The 15564-nt window shown below is 58.1% G+C and overlaps 1 protein-coding gene across 1 annotated transcript in view; it reads left to right on the top strand.

Annotated features, from left to right (window-relative positions):
• Window positions 1-15348, top strand: part of ACSS1 (acyl-CoA synthetase short chain family member 1) — a gene marked incomplete at both ends in the record, with an annotated part of 41332 nt that extends 25984 nt beyond the window's left edge. Inside the window, 11 exons of the mRNA XM_079718738.1 lie at window positions 2667-2842; window positions 3219-3371; window positions 6365-6512; window positions 7586-7723; window positions 9604-9696; window positions 10581-10693; window positions 10917-11043; window positions 11615-11742; window positions 11859-11922; window positions 14078-14196; window positions 15169-15348. Of these exons, the coding sequence (XP_079574864.1) occupies window positions 2667-2842; window positions 3219-3371; window positions 6365-6512; window positions 7586-7723; window positions 9604-9696; window positions 10581-10693; window positions 10917-11043; window positions 11615-11742; window positions 11859-11922; window positions 14078-14196; window positions 15169-15348 (1439 nt within the window). The remainder of the gene's footprint in view (window positions 1-2666; window positions 2843-3218; window positions 3372-6364; window positions 6513-7585; window positions 7724-9603; window positions 9697-10580; window positions 10694-10916; window positions 11044-11614; window positions 11743-11858; window positions 11923-14077; window positions 14197-15168) is intronic.
• Between the last annotated feature and the right edge of the window lie 216 nt (window positions 15349-15564).

Here is a 15564-nt window from a genome sequence, read left to right as displayed (position 1 = left end):
TTTCTTATTATGTTTCATGATTCTGTGGGGCAGGAGTCAGGTGGGCATAGTGGGAATGGCTTCCCTCTGCTTTGTGATATCTGGGATATTGGCTGGATTGGTTTGAATGTTTGGGGGTGGCCAGGGGTCTCTTTCTGTTCATGTAGCCTCTTCACATGACTAACTTGGGCTTCCCCATAGCAAGGCAGCCTCAGGTAGTCAGACTTGTTACATGGTGGCTTATGGCTCCAAGAGGAAGCAAGGAAACTGCCACTTGTCCTAAAGGCTGACCCTGGAATATGCATAGCATCATTTTGGCTATACTCCATTGGTCAAACCAGTCTGTAGCCATCCCAAATTTAAGGGGAGGGGGCCTAGACCCGACTTGTCCATGAGAAGTGGCGTGAGACCAGGTCAGAGAATTCACAGCTGTCTTTTGTCCACCACTGGGAAGGAGAGTGTCAGTGTGGCGACCAGGTCTCACCGTGAGGAGGCAGCCACTCCGGGTAGTATGTCCTATTCTATGGCCCCGGCCCCCTGGCCTGGCCTCTGGGCTCTGGCCACTGCTCTTCCTTTATCTTCCCTCCTGGTCTAGGCTGTGTGAGGAGTGGAGAGAGGGAGGCGTGGGGAGGGTGGAGAATGGCTCTGCGAGATGCTCTGGGGGCAGAGTAGTGGCCTGAGCCGTTGTCCATGCCTGAATTCCCCAGTACCTGTGAATAGGTACCTTACGCGGCAGAAGGCCTCTGCAGATGTGATGGGACCCTAAAATGGGGGGACGATGCTGGTCGGCCCGGTGTAACCACCGATCCTTAAAAGCAGAGAACCTTCTCTGGCTGAAGCAGAAAACATGTGGCAGAGAGGGAGGTGAGAGAGATTCAAAGTGACAAGGACTTGACCTGCCTTTGCTGGCTTTGAGGATGAAGGAGGTTGTGTGCAGGGTGTGTAGGTGGCTCTAAAAGCTGAGGACGACCCCTGACTGACAGCAAGGAAATGGGGACCTCAGTCCTACAGCCACACGGACCTGACTTCCGCCAACACCCTGAGCAACCTGAAAGCAGATTCTCCCCAGAGCCTCCAGGTGAGATCTGCCCCCACCCCCACCGGCACCTTGATTTTGGCCGTGAGACTCTAAGCAGAGAACCCAGCTTAGAGTCTCACGGCTGAGCTCACCCAGACTATAGAACCGTGAGCTAAAAAAAAAATGGGGGTCCTGAGCCACTAAATTTGTGGTAATTGGCTATGGGAGCAATTAAAAACAAAGACAGAAGCTGAGACCTGATCAAAAGCCGGGGTGAAAGTGAATCCCCCCCAGACCAAAGCGTCTGCTGATCCTGCCTGTGCTGGTGGCCCCTGCTGCCCGCCCTCGGGGACCGCAGAGAGAGGGTGCTCCTCAAGCACCTCCTGGGGACTGGGCATGTCGGGCCCGGAGTTTCCTGCCCTGGAGAACCACTCGGGCAGGGAGGCCTCGCACAGATGGGCACCGGGAGTGGGGCCTGTGTCTCGGAGGCCGAGATTCCAGCACCCAGGTTGGGCAGGGGCCACTGTTTTCTCCAGAGGGTCCTGAGCTTTCTTTGTCTCTCATCCCCTTGAGCAGGGTCCCTTTCTACCTGCTGGGCCATCTCCCTTCCTGCCCCACGGGGAGCTTCCCTGGACAGTCCCAGCTCAGGGATGTAGGCCTGGAGCGTCTCAGGTGGGCTCTGTCCACCTGACTTTGTCTCCCCAAGGTGACCGATTGCCAAGGCTCGAGGAGCAGTGTGTGTGGCCGGGGCCTGGTGTGCAGAGCTGATGACACTGCCCTAGGCGCCCGAAGCAGTCCAGAGTATCTCTCTGACCCAGGCAAAGGCGTGTGCTGGCGGGGTCTCAGGTGGCCCGTGGGGCTGTGCCGCCTCTAGGGCTCTTGGGAGGAAGAGAGGCTGTGAGCATGTCTCTAGAAAGCACGTTTCAGACTGGAAAGCTGAGGGAGACTGGCGCCTCAGGTAGGGCCCCCAGGAGCCGCCCTGTGGCGAGAGTTCAAGTGCAGGCAGTTCACTGGGGAGGTGGTCCTGGGAGGTGCTGTGGGCTGCAGGGAGTGAGGCCGGGGAGCTCCCACTGTGGGTGCCCAGGGCTCAGATGGCAGGGAAACCCTGGAAGGCGATGGGGCCGCGGGCGTCAGCATGAACCCCGAGGGGCTGGTTGAGGACTCCTGGGTGGGGTGATTCCTCAACACTTCTGCCTGTGGCTCCAAATCAGGCCTCGGTGCCCACGTCACAGGTCTGAGGGCTGTGCTTGGCCATCAGCATGGCAGCTGGATGGTTGTTCCAGGCTCTTTCTCAGGAGCCAGTTGTACAATAGCCCACCTCAGCCGTGATCCCTCCGGGGGCATCCGGGGGTTGGGGCCTGGTGGGTGGAGGGTAGCCTGGAAAGGCCCCGGGGCAGGTGGGAGGGAGCGGGAGTCTGGCAGAGTTGAGCTTCCGGTGACTTATCTCCAGTTACACCTGCTCCTCCCAGAGCCGGGAAAAGGCTGGCGCTTCTGCTCTGAGCACAAAGATCCCAAAGCAGGTGGAACTTCACTTTTTTGTGTTGACTCTCTTGCTCAAGGATGGACTTTCTTCATTACACCCTTAGGCCTGGGGTGTGTGGCTGTCTGGGCTGTGAAGGTCGGAGTGGGGAGGAAACTGACCAGAAATACCTGCCTTTGACTCCGATAGCCAAGTGCAAGGTGGTTATCACCTTCAACCAAGGACTCCGGGGAGGGCGCGTGGTGGAGCTGAAGAAGATTGTGGACGAAGCCATAAAGCTCTGCCCAACTGTCCAGCATGTCCTCGTGGCTCACAGGACAGACAACAAGGTCCACATGGGGGATCTGGACATCCCCCTTGAGCAGGTGGGTTTATCTCCTTTTGTATAGTTTGAGGAGAAGAGGTTGTCATTGGATTAACTGAGCCTGAGTCTTGTCAGATTGTGGTTCTCAATCTGGGTCCCCCAGAGGTGCCCAGGGTTCCCCTTTGCTATTTGATGGGCTTCCATCCTGGTAGGGAAGATGGAACTCAAATCCCACAAACAGAGGGAAACATTTAACATAACAGAAATGACTGGATCCATCCTTTTATTTGGAATTAAACTAGGGCAGGCTAGAGAAGGTGAACTCTGAACACTGTCTGCCGAGTCCTGAGGCCGAGGGGGAGAGGTGTTCTCGGGGACGCCGGGTGCAGGGGCGAGGTCACTGCCCTTGACGGGCTGTCTGGTCTTCTCCCTCACAGGAAATGGCCAAGGAGGAGCCAGTGTGCGCCCCAGAGAGCATGGGCAGTGAGGACACGCTCTTCCTGCTGTACACCTCGGGGAGCACTGGGACGCCCAAGGGGCTCGTCCACACCCAGGCGGGCTACCTGCTGTACGCCGCTCTGACGCACCGGGTAGGGCGCTGCCCCGGGGGGCTCTGGGCGGGGGGCCAGGAGAGGCTGGATTGGGGCCAGAGCTCCTGCTAACGTCTTCTCCTCATGTGTTCACGAGCAGGGCTGGGAGTCCTGGCATCAGCGTGGTGGAGGGGTGGGCTTGGGGAGCTGAGCTTGTGTCCTTGTCGGAAGGGCCTGGGTCCTGGACCTGTGTCTTCTGCTGGTCTTTAGTCCATCACACGTGTGCCAAGCCCTCCCTAGGCCTGACGTGCTGGCTGGCATGGCTGCTTTCAGGTGCTGGGAGTCCAGGTGCTCTGGCCTTCCTGGACCCTTGTCCTATACAACAAGGTTGGTGTAAATATGAGTACATTATTGTTATTTGTTAAGACGCATTCTTCTACTTAAGAGATCTTTTTTATCTGATTTTAAAATAAAGTAAAACATTTTTATGGGCCCCTAAAAGTGCTGTGGCCTCTAGGCTCTGCTTACTGGGGCCACATTTTAATAGGAAAATTTTAAAAAAGACTTGATTTTATGAGGAGGCTTAAATTTAGTGTATGGAAATTGTATTACAGGGGACCATCCTTTAAGGATTCTAAAGCAAATGATCTGGCACAGTTTTATTATAGTAAATGCATTTAAAAATCAGCACTCATTTAAACATGGGTGGGGGGCGGATTTTGGTTAACATGCATCCTTGGTTGCCTTGGGGAATAGCTGACGCTTCCCAGGTGGGCTGGGGTCTCAGGATATTGTCTGTGGACCAGACTCTCTCTCTGGCCAAAGGCAGAACTCAGCCCCAGGCAATGCAGGAACAGGGGAGCTGACTGGCCACGTGACCGGGAAGCCCAGGCGCATCCAGGCAGGGCTTGGATGCTGAGAGCACCTACAGTCTGGCTGGGGACCAGGGCCCCGCCCTCTCAGTCACTATGGTGGGGGTGGGAGTGGGATATGCTGATTGGCCAGGCCTGGTCATCTGGAGGTGGACCTCACGGATGAGCACAGACGACGAGCGGGTCCTGGGAGGGCAAAGATGAGGCCTGAGAGTGGCAGCCACTTGCAGGCAGCACTGAAGATGCGGAAGTGAGGCAGAAAGATAGATGTGGCACAGAACCAGGCCGGGAAGATGAGGTATTATGCTTGACACAGTCCATGTTAAAGCCGCTGTCTTCTGGCCGCTGGGTGACCGTGAGCATCACAGAGCTGTTCTCGTCTGAAAGCCCCTTGCTCAGCTCTGGATGGGCATGTTGCAAAGATTGACACGTTGTGTAAGTCAGAACACTTTGGAAAATGTAGCTACCGAGACCGAACACCAAGAAAGTCACAGAATGGGTCAACGTGTTTCCATCAATTTATAACAAAATTAGCATGAGGGGAGCTGTAAATGTGGTGAAAGAGTCTTCATTTTTTGTTTTCAAGCATTACCAGGACACTGTCTACATGAGCAAAAGAAGTGGGGATGTAAGGACGGGACCATCTTTTGAATTTCTCTTCAATACAGTGAGGGCATTTTAAAGCATTAGGAATAGAAACTTTCAGTCTTCTGTACATAAGCGTATGTCTATGAGTGTGTACGTCTGTGTGTGTGTGTGTCCGTCCGTGCACCTGCTGAAGGTATTAGGACTGTTGGTTTCTTCAGGGAAAAGGACAGTTGACTCTGCAGGGACGGTGGGGACGTGGGCAGGTTTCAGGGTGAGCAGTGGGGTCAGGGTGCCCTTTGGAGCGTGGCCAGTCCTGGGCACCTGTTCTCCTTCCAAGAACAGCAGGTAGAGAGGTCGCCAGCCCCTTGAAAGATGTGGCACTGTGGGTCCTCGTATTAAAAATCCCCTCAGTTCTGGGATGCTATGGGCCTTGGGGTGTGGACGTCCTGCTTCACCGGTGCAGTGGGAGTGCAGTTTCCTTGAAAGACCCCTCTGCCTTGGGTCATGGCTCCACAGGACCCTGGCAGACTCGAGACCACTGTGCTGTCTGGAAACTCCTGGGGGACCTCAATGTGTGTCTGTGGCAGCAAGAGACTGGGCCACTCGCCCAAAGGTTAAAAAACATCTTTATTGCAAAACAGAACACAGATATAGAAAACCACCGAAATCAAATGTGTGGCTTAATGAATTATTGTTGGACAAACTCACATCAGTCAAAAACTGGGACATTGCCAGCCTCACACAGAAGCCCCTTCATGGCCTATAGTGTCCCTGCCCTTTCTAGTTTTGTCACCCAAATGTGCATCCCTAGGTACTGTAGCTTACTCTTGCCCACTGACTGTTCTGGGTAAGCCTTTTAAGCCAAGTTTAGCCAATGGGTTTTCCTCTATCCCTTCATTTCCTTGAACGTTGTCGGTCGTAGCGCCTGGCTGTGTGTCTCTCTGTCCTCAGCGTCTCCTGCAAAAGGGCAAGTGGACCCGCAGACAGCGTCAGGTTCAGGTTTGACTTTTTGGCAAGAATAAGGAGATGCCTGTTTCTCTCAGACTCTTAGAAGCTGATGATGCTTGGTGGGTTTCTTCGCCTTTTTGGCTTTTGTTTTTTTTGCAGTTTTAAAAGGATTTAAAAAACTATGGTGTAAAAAACCAAAAAAACTATGGTGTAACTTAAGGCAGAAAGGTGCCCTTATTTTAGACATAGGACTGGATGGAGTTTTACCTGTGCGTACACGTGTGGCCAGCACCTGTATCAGGACATGGGCGTCTCCAGCTCCTTCAGGCCCTGACATCCGCCTGCTCCCCCAAAACCCCCATCCCCGCCTGCCTCAGGACTAGTACTAGGCGACCTCCAGCGTATGGGTGGGCTTTGTGCTGGGGCTCAAAGAGTGTCCCCTCTGAAGTCCGGCTTCTTTTGCTGTCATCTGCGGGCCTGGCGCTACTGTCACCAGTGTCCCCTCTCATCACTGCTGTGGCTGCTCCGCCCTCACTCCTGCCCTCGGGGGCCATAGGAGCAGCTGTGCCTCGGTGACAGAACACGCCCTGTGACGTGTGGGAACGGGTGACAGGCTCCTGACAGCCCCTCCTCCTGTTTCTGCAGTTTGTGTTTGACTACCGGCCAGGTGACGTCTTTGGCTGCGTGGCTGACATCGGCTGGATTACGGGACACAGCTATGTGGTGTACGGGCCTCTCTGCAATGGAGCGACCAGCGTCCTTTTTGAGAGCACCCCGGTTTACCCCGACGCTGGTGCGGACTGCAGCAGGGGCAGGAGGAAGGAGGAGAGGTTGGGGGCTGCGGGCTGCGGGGTGGAGGCTTTGCTCGGGTCGGGCTTGTGGGTTCTTGTGACAAAGCTGCCGGGCGGCAGGGGCCGGGCCAGGTCTGCAGTGGGCTCACACGCGCAATGGGAGGGGGTCCAGTCGCTGGAGCCTCCGAGAGACCACCCACCCTAGTGTCCCCCTAACCTCTGCGGCCACCTGACCGGATCCTGCCCTTCCTCAAAGCCGAGGCCAGTGGCCAGCCTCCCCGGGTGCCCTGCTGCCTGTGCCTTCAGGCCACTCGGGCCGAGCTCGTGGTGTGTGGCCTGGAGCCGCCACCATGGAGAGGGATCCCTTTGAGGACCCACATCTTGCTCCCCTGGCATCTTCCTCCCTTGCGGCACAGCGCCTTCAAGTATTTGTTCAAACGTGACCGAAGGTTGGCGGCTCTGCCGAGGCTCTTGCCCAGGCTCTTGCCCAGGCTCTTGCCCAGGCGGTCCACAGCGCTGACGGTTTGGTGCCTGGAACTTTGGTCCCCTGCCCCCAGGTCCTCTCCAGCCTCCCGCAGGGGCCAGATGTGCTCCTGGAAGATGTGCAGGGGGCCCGGCTAGGAATGAGAGCTGAGTCTCAGGTGGCCTCAACCTCTTGTGTGCAGAGTGGTGGCGGCGAGTTGGGGGGTTGATGGGGCGCGTGCGTCCTGGGCGCCGCTGCTGCTCCGGGGGAAGCACGGGTCGCCACTAGAGACCATTTAAATGTGCCTGAATGCGGGTTCTGCATTGGTGCTACTTCACGGTAATATCCCTTTGACCCGATTCCTCGCTGTGTCCCGTGGGTCAGGACATGGGCTGTCAGCATGTGGGTCGGCACCCAGGGCCAGGCGGAGGCTCCAGCCTCCGACACGGGGAGCCCGGGAGGTGGCCCCATGGGGAGCCCCTCCCGTCCCGGAGGTGGATGCAGAGTGCGTTTCGTGGACACCGTGGGTGTCTGCACACGTCTGGCGCCCGGTAACGTGGGCCGCCTCTAAGTGAGGCTCATGGAGGTGACGTGACCCGGGGCCTCTCGTAGGTCGGTACTGGGAGATGGTGCAGAGGTTGAAGATCAATCAGTTCTATGGCGCCCCGACGGCCTTCCGGCTGCTGCTGAAATTCGAGGATTCCTGGGTGAAGAAGTATGACCGCTCCTCCCTGCGGACCCTGGGCTCAGGTGAGCGGCTGCAGGATCCTCCCTGCGGGCCCTGGGCTCAGGTGAGTGGCTGCAGGCGGCATGTGTGTGCCAGAGCCAGCGCAGGTCTCTGGATGGCTTCAGCACAAAGGCTGTGTCTGCGCTGAGTTCACATGATGTGGCTGCAGCCAGTAGAAAGCAGATGTCCCACGTGGAAGCCCCTTCTGGGGGCCCACAGCTGTTAAGGGTCTGGGGCTCAGCATTGTGATGTTGTCTGTGCTCCGTCTTCATTATGAAAACTCACCACCGTTGGAAGGTCAGGCCCAAGCCCTTTCCCTAGTGGCTGCCCAGGATCTCACCCCCTGCTGCTCCCAGCGCTGTCATCAGTGCCATTCTGCCCTTGGGTGCGTGTCTCCAGGCAGGGAGGGAGTTGTGAGATCAAAGGTTATCTCCACTCGTAATCAGGATAGATGTCGCCAAGTCATGTGAGAGCGCTTTGGAAAGGTGACCTGGGTTACCCTGAGTTGAGGTGGTCCTGGGAGGTGGAAGGCGCCAGGCTGTTCTCCTGCAGGGGATTCGGTTACTAAGGAAGCAGGACGCAGGTGACAAGGCAGATGCTCAGAGTGTTCTGCTGCGCGTCCCCCAGGCCAGGGGCGGGCTCCTATGGGCCTCACTCCATAAGGGCTGTGACCAGAGCCACTCTCTGGTCGGACCAGGCAGCAGCGAGCGTGCAGGGACCCCCTACTCCCCCCAGGGAGTCCTCACCAGCTGGCTGGGCTCTGTGTAGCTTGGGGGCACCCCTGCTGCATTACCAGCTCCAACAGCAGAGCCCTGCGGGGGTTTCCTGAGACCAGGGTATTGTCGAGGAAAATAATCAGTAACCAATCTATAATAAGAATAGAAGAGAATTTTATTCAAACCAAGCTGAGGACTATAAGCTCTAAGGGAACTGCTCCAGAGAAGCATGGTTTTCAGCAGTTTTATGTCTTATCGGGACAAAGAACATCAAACAAATCAGGGATACATTCCTTCAGGGTTTCAAAAAAGCAGATCAGCACGTACACAGAGAGTCAGTATAGCCTTGGCTCTGGGAAGGGAGTCTTATCATCAAAGGAGTCCCAGCACTGGCATCCCAGGGAGGCATTTATCTCTATCTTCAGACATTCTTTACTTCTGGACAGCCTGCCCTTTTCTTTAATGATCAGCGCAGATGTGCAGTGTATGTTTGACAGGCCACAGACAGGCTGTTCCAGTTAGCATAAGGTCTGAGTTAAATGGTGTGAGCCAGAATGACTTCCCCTCACCTCGACGTGTGGACGTGTTTCTTCCATCAGGACCAGTGAGCTGTGCTGGCAGGTGGGTGAATAGCACGGCGGCTCCTGCACCTGGGCCAATTCATGCCTTGGCCGGTGGTGGTCCCTCACGAACGTGGCATGATTCATTTCGCCGTTCTCCTCTCCACGGACAGTTTTTAGCTCTTGGCCATGGGAACATCCTCGTCCGTGTCTGCTTCTGGGGGTGGGTGCCTGGAGCGACCTCCTCCAGTCACAGGACGAGTGTGTCTGGCTTTAGTGGGTTCCGTCACCAGCAGGCATCCAAAGCAGTTGCCACGGGCGTGTGCACTTCTGAGCAGGAAGAGAAGCACTCGAAGCGCTCTCCAAACTGCGCTCCTGCAGTGTGCGTGGGGTTGTTTCCTCCACACTCTTACCAACTTCTTGGTTTTTGACCCTCTAATGGTGAAAATACCTCATTGTCATTTGTGTTCTTCCATAGCCAGAAACCTGATGATCTCACTGCTTTTTCAAGTCTCCTTTTGTGTCTTTTGGGAAAATTATAGAGCTGTTTTCGTCGTGAAATCAGCTCCTTTTGGTTTCAGCCTTTCTGAGGTCTCTTAACATCTTCTCTCTCTCGTGTGGTTGCAGTGGGAGAGCCGATCAACCACGAGGCCTGGGAGTGGCTGCACAGGGTGGTGGGGGACAGCCGGTGCACGCTGGTGGACACCTGGTGGCAGACAGGTGAGCACGTCCCCGGGGGAGGGGCAGGGAGCACGGAGCGTCAGCTCAACGGGCGCCTGGCGTGTGGGGAGAGGAGGCTCGGGGCAGCAGCTGCCGCTCTGCAGCTGTGAGACATGGGTGCGAAGGCTTCCCTGAGCCTCGGTTTCCTCGTCTGAAAGGTGGGGCCCGGGAGGGGGCGGAGGGGCGACACAGGGCCCTGCGAAGGTTCCCTTCCTCGGCGGCCCGCCTCCCGAACCCGGTATGGCCCAGTGACGGGTCCTGCTGTTTAGGCGACCTCGAGTCTAGATTTGGATCTAGAGGGAAAGGAGTTTTTTCTGCGCCACTGTGTTTTGATTTGCCCCCCTCCTCTGGGGTGTCTGACTTATCAGGATTTTGGGGGCAAGAGACCACCATTGACGTAATAAACGGGGCTGAGGTCTCCTCCTTCAAGAAGCCAGAAAGTGAGACGTTCCCAGTGGCGCGGGCCTCATGGTTCAGGAAGGCCCTGGATGTTCCCTACAGCAGAGTCTTGGGGGGGCCCTTCCCATGCAGGCTGATGGAGGCCGGAGCCAGAGAAATGCCTGCGGGCAGGGCCCGTGGGCGTCCTTTCCCTCCGCCCTCCTTTCTGCTGTCCCCACAACACGGGATGGGGGCCGTGGCTCCTGGGGCTGAACCTGGCCCCCGGCCCGCTCTCATTTCCACAGTGGGGGGGACCGGCACCCAAGCCTGGTTTCTCCTCAGAGGTCCTTTTGTCACTGGGGGCTGTTTCCTTGCCCCGGACGGGCAGGTCTACCCCCCTCCCACTCTGGAGAGCAGCCGTGCGTGTGGACCCTGTGTCCATACGGTGTGGATACACGTGTCCGTAGCCCCAGGCCCACTGGTGTTTCTTCCTGTCCTCCCCGCAGAAACGGGGGGCATCTGCATCTCGCCGCGGCCCTCGGAGGAGGAGGCAGAAATCCTGCCCTGCATGGCGATGAGGCCCTTGTTTGGCATCGTCCCTGTTCTCATGGATGAGAAGGTGAGTCTCCCCGTCCACGTGCCCCACCCCCCCACCCCCCGCCACCCCCCTGGCCTCGGCTGCCCTCCCCCGTCGCGCGGCACCCACCGCAGGGTCTCCTCTCAGAGGAGAAAGCTCTGAGCAGCTCCCTCTGGGGCACTTGTCCTGTTCCTGCGTCAGGCCCGGCAGTTCGGAGAACGTGAGATGGTCACTCCATCCGTCTCCCCATCTCCCGGGTCTGCAGGGAAATGTCCTGGAGGGTGGAGATGTGTCCGGGGCTCTGTGCCTGTCCCAGGCCTGGCCAGGCATGGCCCGGACCATCTTCGGAGATCACCAGCGATTCATGGACGCCTACTTCGAGGCCTACCCGGGTGAGCCTTTCCTGCCACCGCTGGACTCGGTCTCAGAACCCTTTCCGAGGGGCTGGGGGTTGCGTGAACGCTCCCTCCTTTCCTTACCCCTGAGCTAGGAGCGGTCCAGCTTGGGGTTCTCCCAGGGGCTCAGGCCACGGGCTCCCAGGAGAAGAGCAGGACGCCACCTTGGCGACAATCGCGGTGGCTCCAGGCCTCCCCCCGGCCTCCGTGTCGTTGTCTTCCCGGCTTGTGTCATGTCGTTGGGTGGGAGTTCACGTACACGTGTGCCCCTGCGAACCGATGCTCTGCAGTCGCAAGCATGCCAGCGACACTCACTTTTGGGGAAGCTCGAGTGGGCTCCTCGTATCTCCTGCTTCCAGACGTTCGCAGCCTCCTGCTGTCTGGCAGCCCCTCTGCCGTTTACTGGCACCAGCTTAGCAGCACCGGAGAGGTGTCTCCATGGGGGTGGGGTGCGTCGGCAGGGGGGCTTCGGCGCTTCCTCCTGTCCAGGGGGTGTCCCTCATGGAAGGACGGGAGCCCCGCTGGGTCCCAGTTCGGAGCTGGTGCTGAATCCCCCACGGTGGTGCAGGCTACTACTTCACAGGAGACGGGGCTTACCGAACTGAGGACGGCTACTACCAGATCACGGGGCGGATGGACGATGTCATCAACATCAGCGGCCACCGGCTGGGGACGGCGGAGATTGAGGACGCCATGGTGAGCCCAGCCGGGCTCCGTGCCCTGCACCACCACCGGCTGCCACTGCCTGGGGTCTGGGGTGGTCGTCACTGGCTGAGTCGCTGCCTCACCTCTGCGTTCTCTGTCGTGCCCAGGCTGACCACCCGGCAGTGCCCGAGACCGCTGTCATCGGCTACCCACACGACATCAAGGGAGAAGGTGTGTGTCCCCCGAGGACCCTCCTGGCCCTGGGGCCAGGGCTCCTGTAGGAGAAGCAGACTCGGTGGGCGGGGGCCAGGGCTTTCTCGTGGGTCAGGCTGCTGGTTCACGTCTCTCTCAAGTGGAGATTTTGGCTGAGGAGGCTGAACTGGCACAAGTGTTAGAAAAGTCAGGACTCTGAACTGTCCTGGGTCTGCCGTCCTTTAAGGGCACTCACCCACAAGCAGTTGTGACCTGTTGGGCCCAGCTGAGCTTGGGGAGCTTCCTCCCCGTCCACAGGGCCCTGGCGGCCCCGTCAGGGACAGTGTGTGCAAATGCCCTGTGCTGCCCACACGTCCCTCACACGTGCTCCGTCACAGCGCCCCATGCCTTGCAGCGGCTCCTTGACTGGCCTGAGACTCTTTGGAGGAGTCTGACCTGTGGTTCCCCCTGCACAGCGATGGGCCAGGGGAGCACAGAGCCAGTGATCGGACTGGTCCTCACTGGGGACACACTTTGTTCCAAAGTCTGCCAGTTCCTAAGCGGTGGGTCTGGGGAGCGGGAGGGTCACCTGAGTGTTGTAATGCCAGGCATGTAGCAGTCACACTGGCCTGGCCTGGCCTGGCGTGACCCAGACACTCTCTGACCTTATGCTGCGCTGCTGGGCAGACTGACTTCTTCTGCCCGGCTGAATGGCCTGGGCACCCTCCCTCCTGCTGTCAGGATGCACGATGACCCAGTGTCACCTGCCTCCCAGCCACGCCTGTGTGCTCTTCTTCTGTTACATACTGTCTCTAAGCCAACCTGTTGGAAAACTGAACACTTACGTTAAGTGCTTTAAAAAAGCGTTTTCAGTTGCCACCGAAGGATGTGCCTGTGAGGATGTCACCCATGATAACAGGGGCGGGGCTGTGGGGGGCTGTTGGGGGTCGCGGGGATGAGACAGGACAGGTCCTCGAGTGTGCGTCTCAGGGGCCTCGGGCCACATCACGCTCCCGCCAGCAGCCCTTCCCTGCATCCTAAGCGACTCCGGCGTTGCCTGCCAGACTTTGGGGGAGGATTTGTGTATCGGGCACGATGAGGATGTGCACTTTCCTGATTTCTAATGAATATGAGCATCTGTCCACTTGTAAAACATGAACAACAGCCAAAGCTGTGGGTGTGTATTCGTCCCCACTCTCTCTGTTTGCACTCGATCTGACGGAGGGGAGCCCCCAGGTCTCGTGTGATTAGGACGCAGACCTGGAGAGCGACCTAAGTCCCTGCCCCGGGGGCTCATGTGCTGGAGGGGCTGGGGGGGAGGGGAGAGGCAGACGGACAGGACCGGTGGGGGTTAGGTGGTGTGCAGGGTGTGTAGATCAGGACGGGGTGGGCTCGGTGCAGGGACGGACAGGCCACTGAGCAAGGAGGCTGTGGAGAGAGGCTTGGAGGCTTGGAGGAGGGACAGTGCGGGTCAGCGGGGGAAGGACAGACCGTCCTAAGTGGCGCTGGGACAGCGATTGCTCACGTGGAGAGAAATGGAGTTGGAGTTGGGTCCATGTGCGAGATCATCCCCGGTGGGTTAAGGAGAAACGTGCTGGACACCCGTGGGAGCCACCCTGATCCTCGCTGGAGTATTGAAAACAAAACCTGGTGTTTGTGCTAAAATACTGGCTGACCAGCGCAGCCCAACAGAACTTCCTGACTCGACGGAGCCATTCTTCGTCCGTGCTGTCCACACGGTGGGCCCCGGCTACACGTGGCTCTCGTGACTGGGGAGCTGCATTTTACATTTAACTTACCTTTAAATAGCCACGTGGCTGGTGCCCACAGGCTGGACACGTGCCCAGAGACTACTGCCTGGGCGGTGTTTCCACACCTGTCGCACGGGGTGGAGAGTGAGTCTTCTACAGCCCACGTCACGGCTGTGTCACGGGTGTGCGGACAGAGGTGAGTCACGGCTCCAGGGTCTCTCCACACGTGCCCGCCACCCGGGGCGCTCAGAGGAGCCAATGGAGTCACTTCCACCTTGAATGAAAATGGAAATGCCCCGGGCTGCAGCTAAAGAGACCAGTTGCCACAGGGTCACCAGCCTATGATTTAAAGCCCCTTTGGATTTATGGCGATTTGTGTGAAACATGCTGCCCCGGGAGGTGGGTCGTGGTCTGATGTTCCTGAACCTCTGGTCTCCTTCCAGCTGCGTTTGCCTTCATCGTGTTGAAAGATGACGCGGGTGACGCAGACATGGTGGTGAAGGAGCTCCGGTCGGTGGTGGCCTCCAAAATCGCCAAGTACGCGGTGCCCGACCAGGTCCTGGTGAGTGGACACGCCTCAGGGGCCACAGCAATGCTCCTCCTGGCTTCCCACCATTGACGGGGGACAGTGACAGGAGGTGGGCAAGGGCGGTGGGCTGCTGCGTCCTCAGACGGAGGGAGACACAGCCACCTGCGCAGGGACCAGGCTGGGCTGTGGAGCATCGTGGATTGTAAACAGAGGCCTGGAGTGGGACCAGAGGTCCCCGGGACGGTGAGGAGACACCGCCAGACCCTGCCTGGGAGCCTGTGCTGGGGTCAGTTTCAAGGAGGAACTGGGCCACCTTCTCAGCCCTGCTGGCTTTTCACTCCTTCCTTGGCTGGGAGCTGGGCCTCGGTGGCAGGAGGGCCCAGCTTCACTCGGTGCCATACAAGGTCAGACTGTCGGCCTGGTGACCAGAGCTTCATCTGAACTCCCCGTAAGTTAACTGGACTCTTGCAAAAGACAGGCCACTGTTACAGGCCCCAAACGCAGCCCTTAACATATCGCCTTGACGTTGGATGCCTGTAGTTGGAAAATGTCAAAGACTAAGTTTCAAACACTAAGCAAGACATTTTCCTCTTAAGTACCCCTTGCTTCTTATGTTAGAAAAAGCCAACTACAGCCCCGGCTGGGGGAGGAGACAAGGTGCCCAGAGAATGCCTGGTTCTGCTGCCACCTGGGAGCCCCCCAGTGTAGTGGGCACGAGAAACGCATGTCGGCAGTGAGGTCCACCTGGGTAGGGGAGAGCCTCCTGGTGGAGGCTCAACTAAACCCCTGACCATGGCTGATTTCAGCTTTAGGTCCAGATGGAGGATAAAACCAGAGGCCACGGCCCCGCTCTTCTCTGGGGTGGGCTGCACGTCAGCCATTCCTGTCAGGTCCCCGGAGAGGGGTGTCCTCCCTTGAGCAGTACCCTCCTCATCTCAACGCCATCGGATATAGGCTGGGAGTCTGGGCACCACCCAAAGTCTAATGCTGCGCCTTCCCTGCCAGGTAGTGAAACGTCTTCCAAAAACGCGGTCTGGAAAAGTCATGCGGAGGCTCCTGAGGAAGATCGTCACAGGCAGAGCTCAGGACCTGGGGGACACCACCACACTGGAGGACCCCGCTGTCATCACGGAGATACTGAGCGCCTACCAGGAGTACAAAGACAAGTGGGGGGCCGCCCAGTGACGATGGCTCTGCCGAGACCCTGAGCCAGGCCCCGAATTTAGGCTCCTAGAACACAGCTCCCGAGTCGGCTTGTTCCTAGACGCCCCAGCGGAACCCATGTTGCCCTCCACACGAAGCCCCAAGTCCCTGCCTTCCCTCTACGTGGGGACCCGTGACAGGTCCTCACACAGGGTGAGCTTTCTCCCACTTGCCCTGAATTGGTTTCCCGGTGAAAAG

Source organism: Hyperoodon ampullatus (assembly GCF_949752795.1).
Source record: "Hyperoodon ampullatus genome assembly, chromosome: 14".
In the NCBI taxonomy this organism is placed as follows: Eukaryota; Metazoa; Chordata; class Mammalia; order Artiodactyla; family Ziphiidae; genus Hyperoodon; species Hyperoodon ampullatus.
Note: the sequence above shows the minus strand (reverse complement) of the source record. Positions and strands in the feature narration are given on the sequence as shown.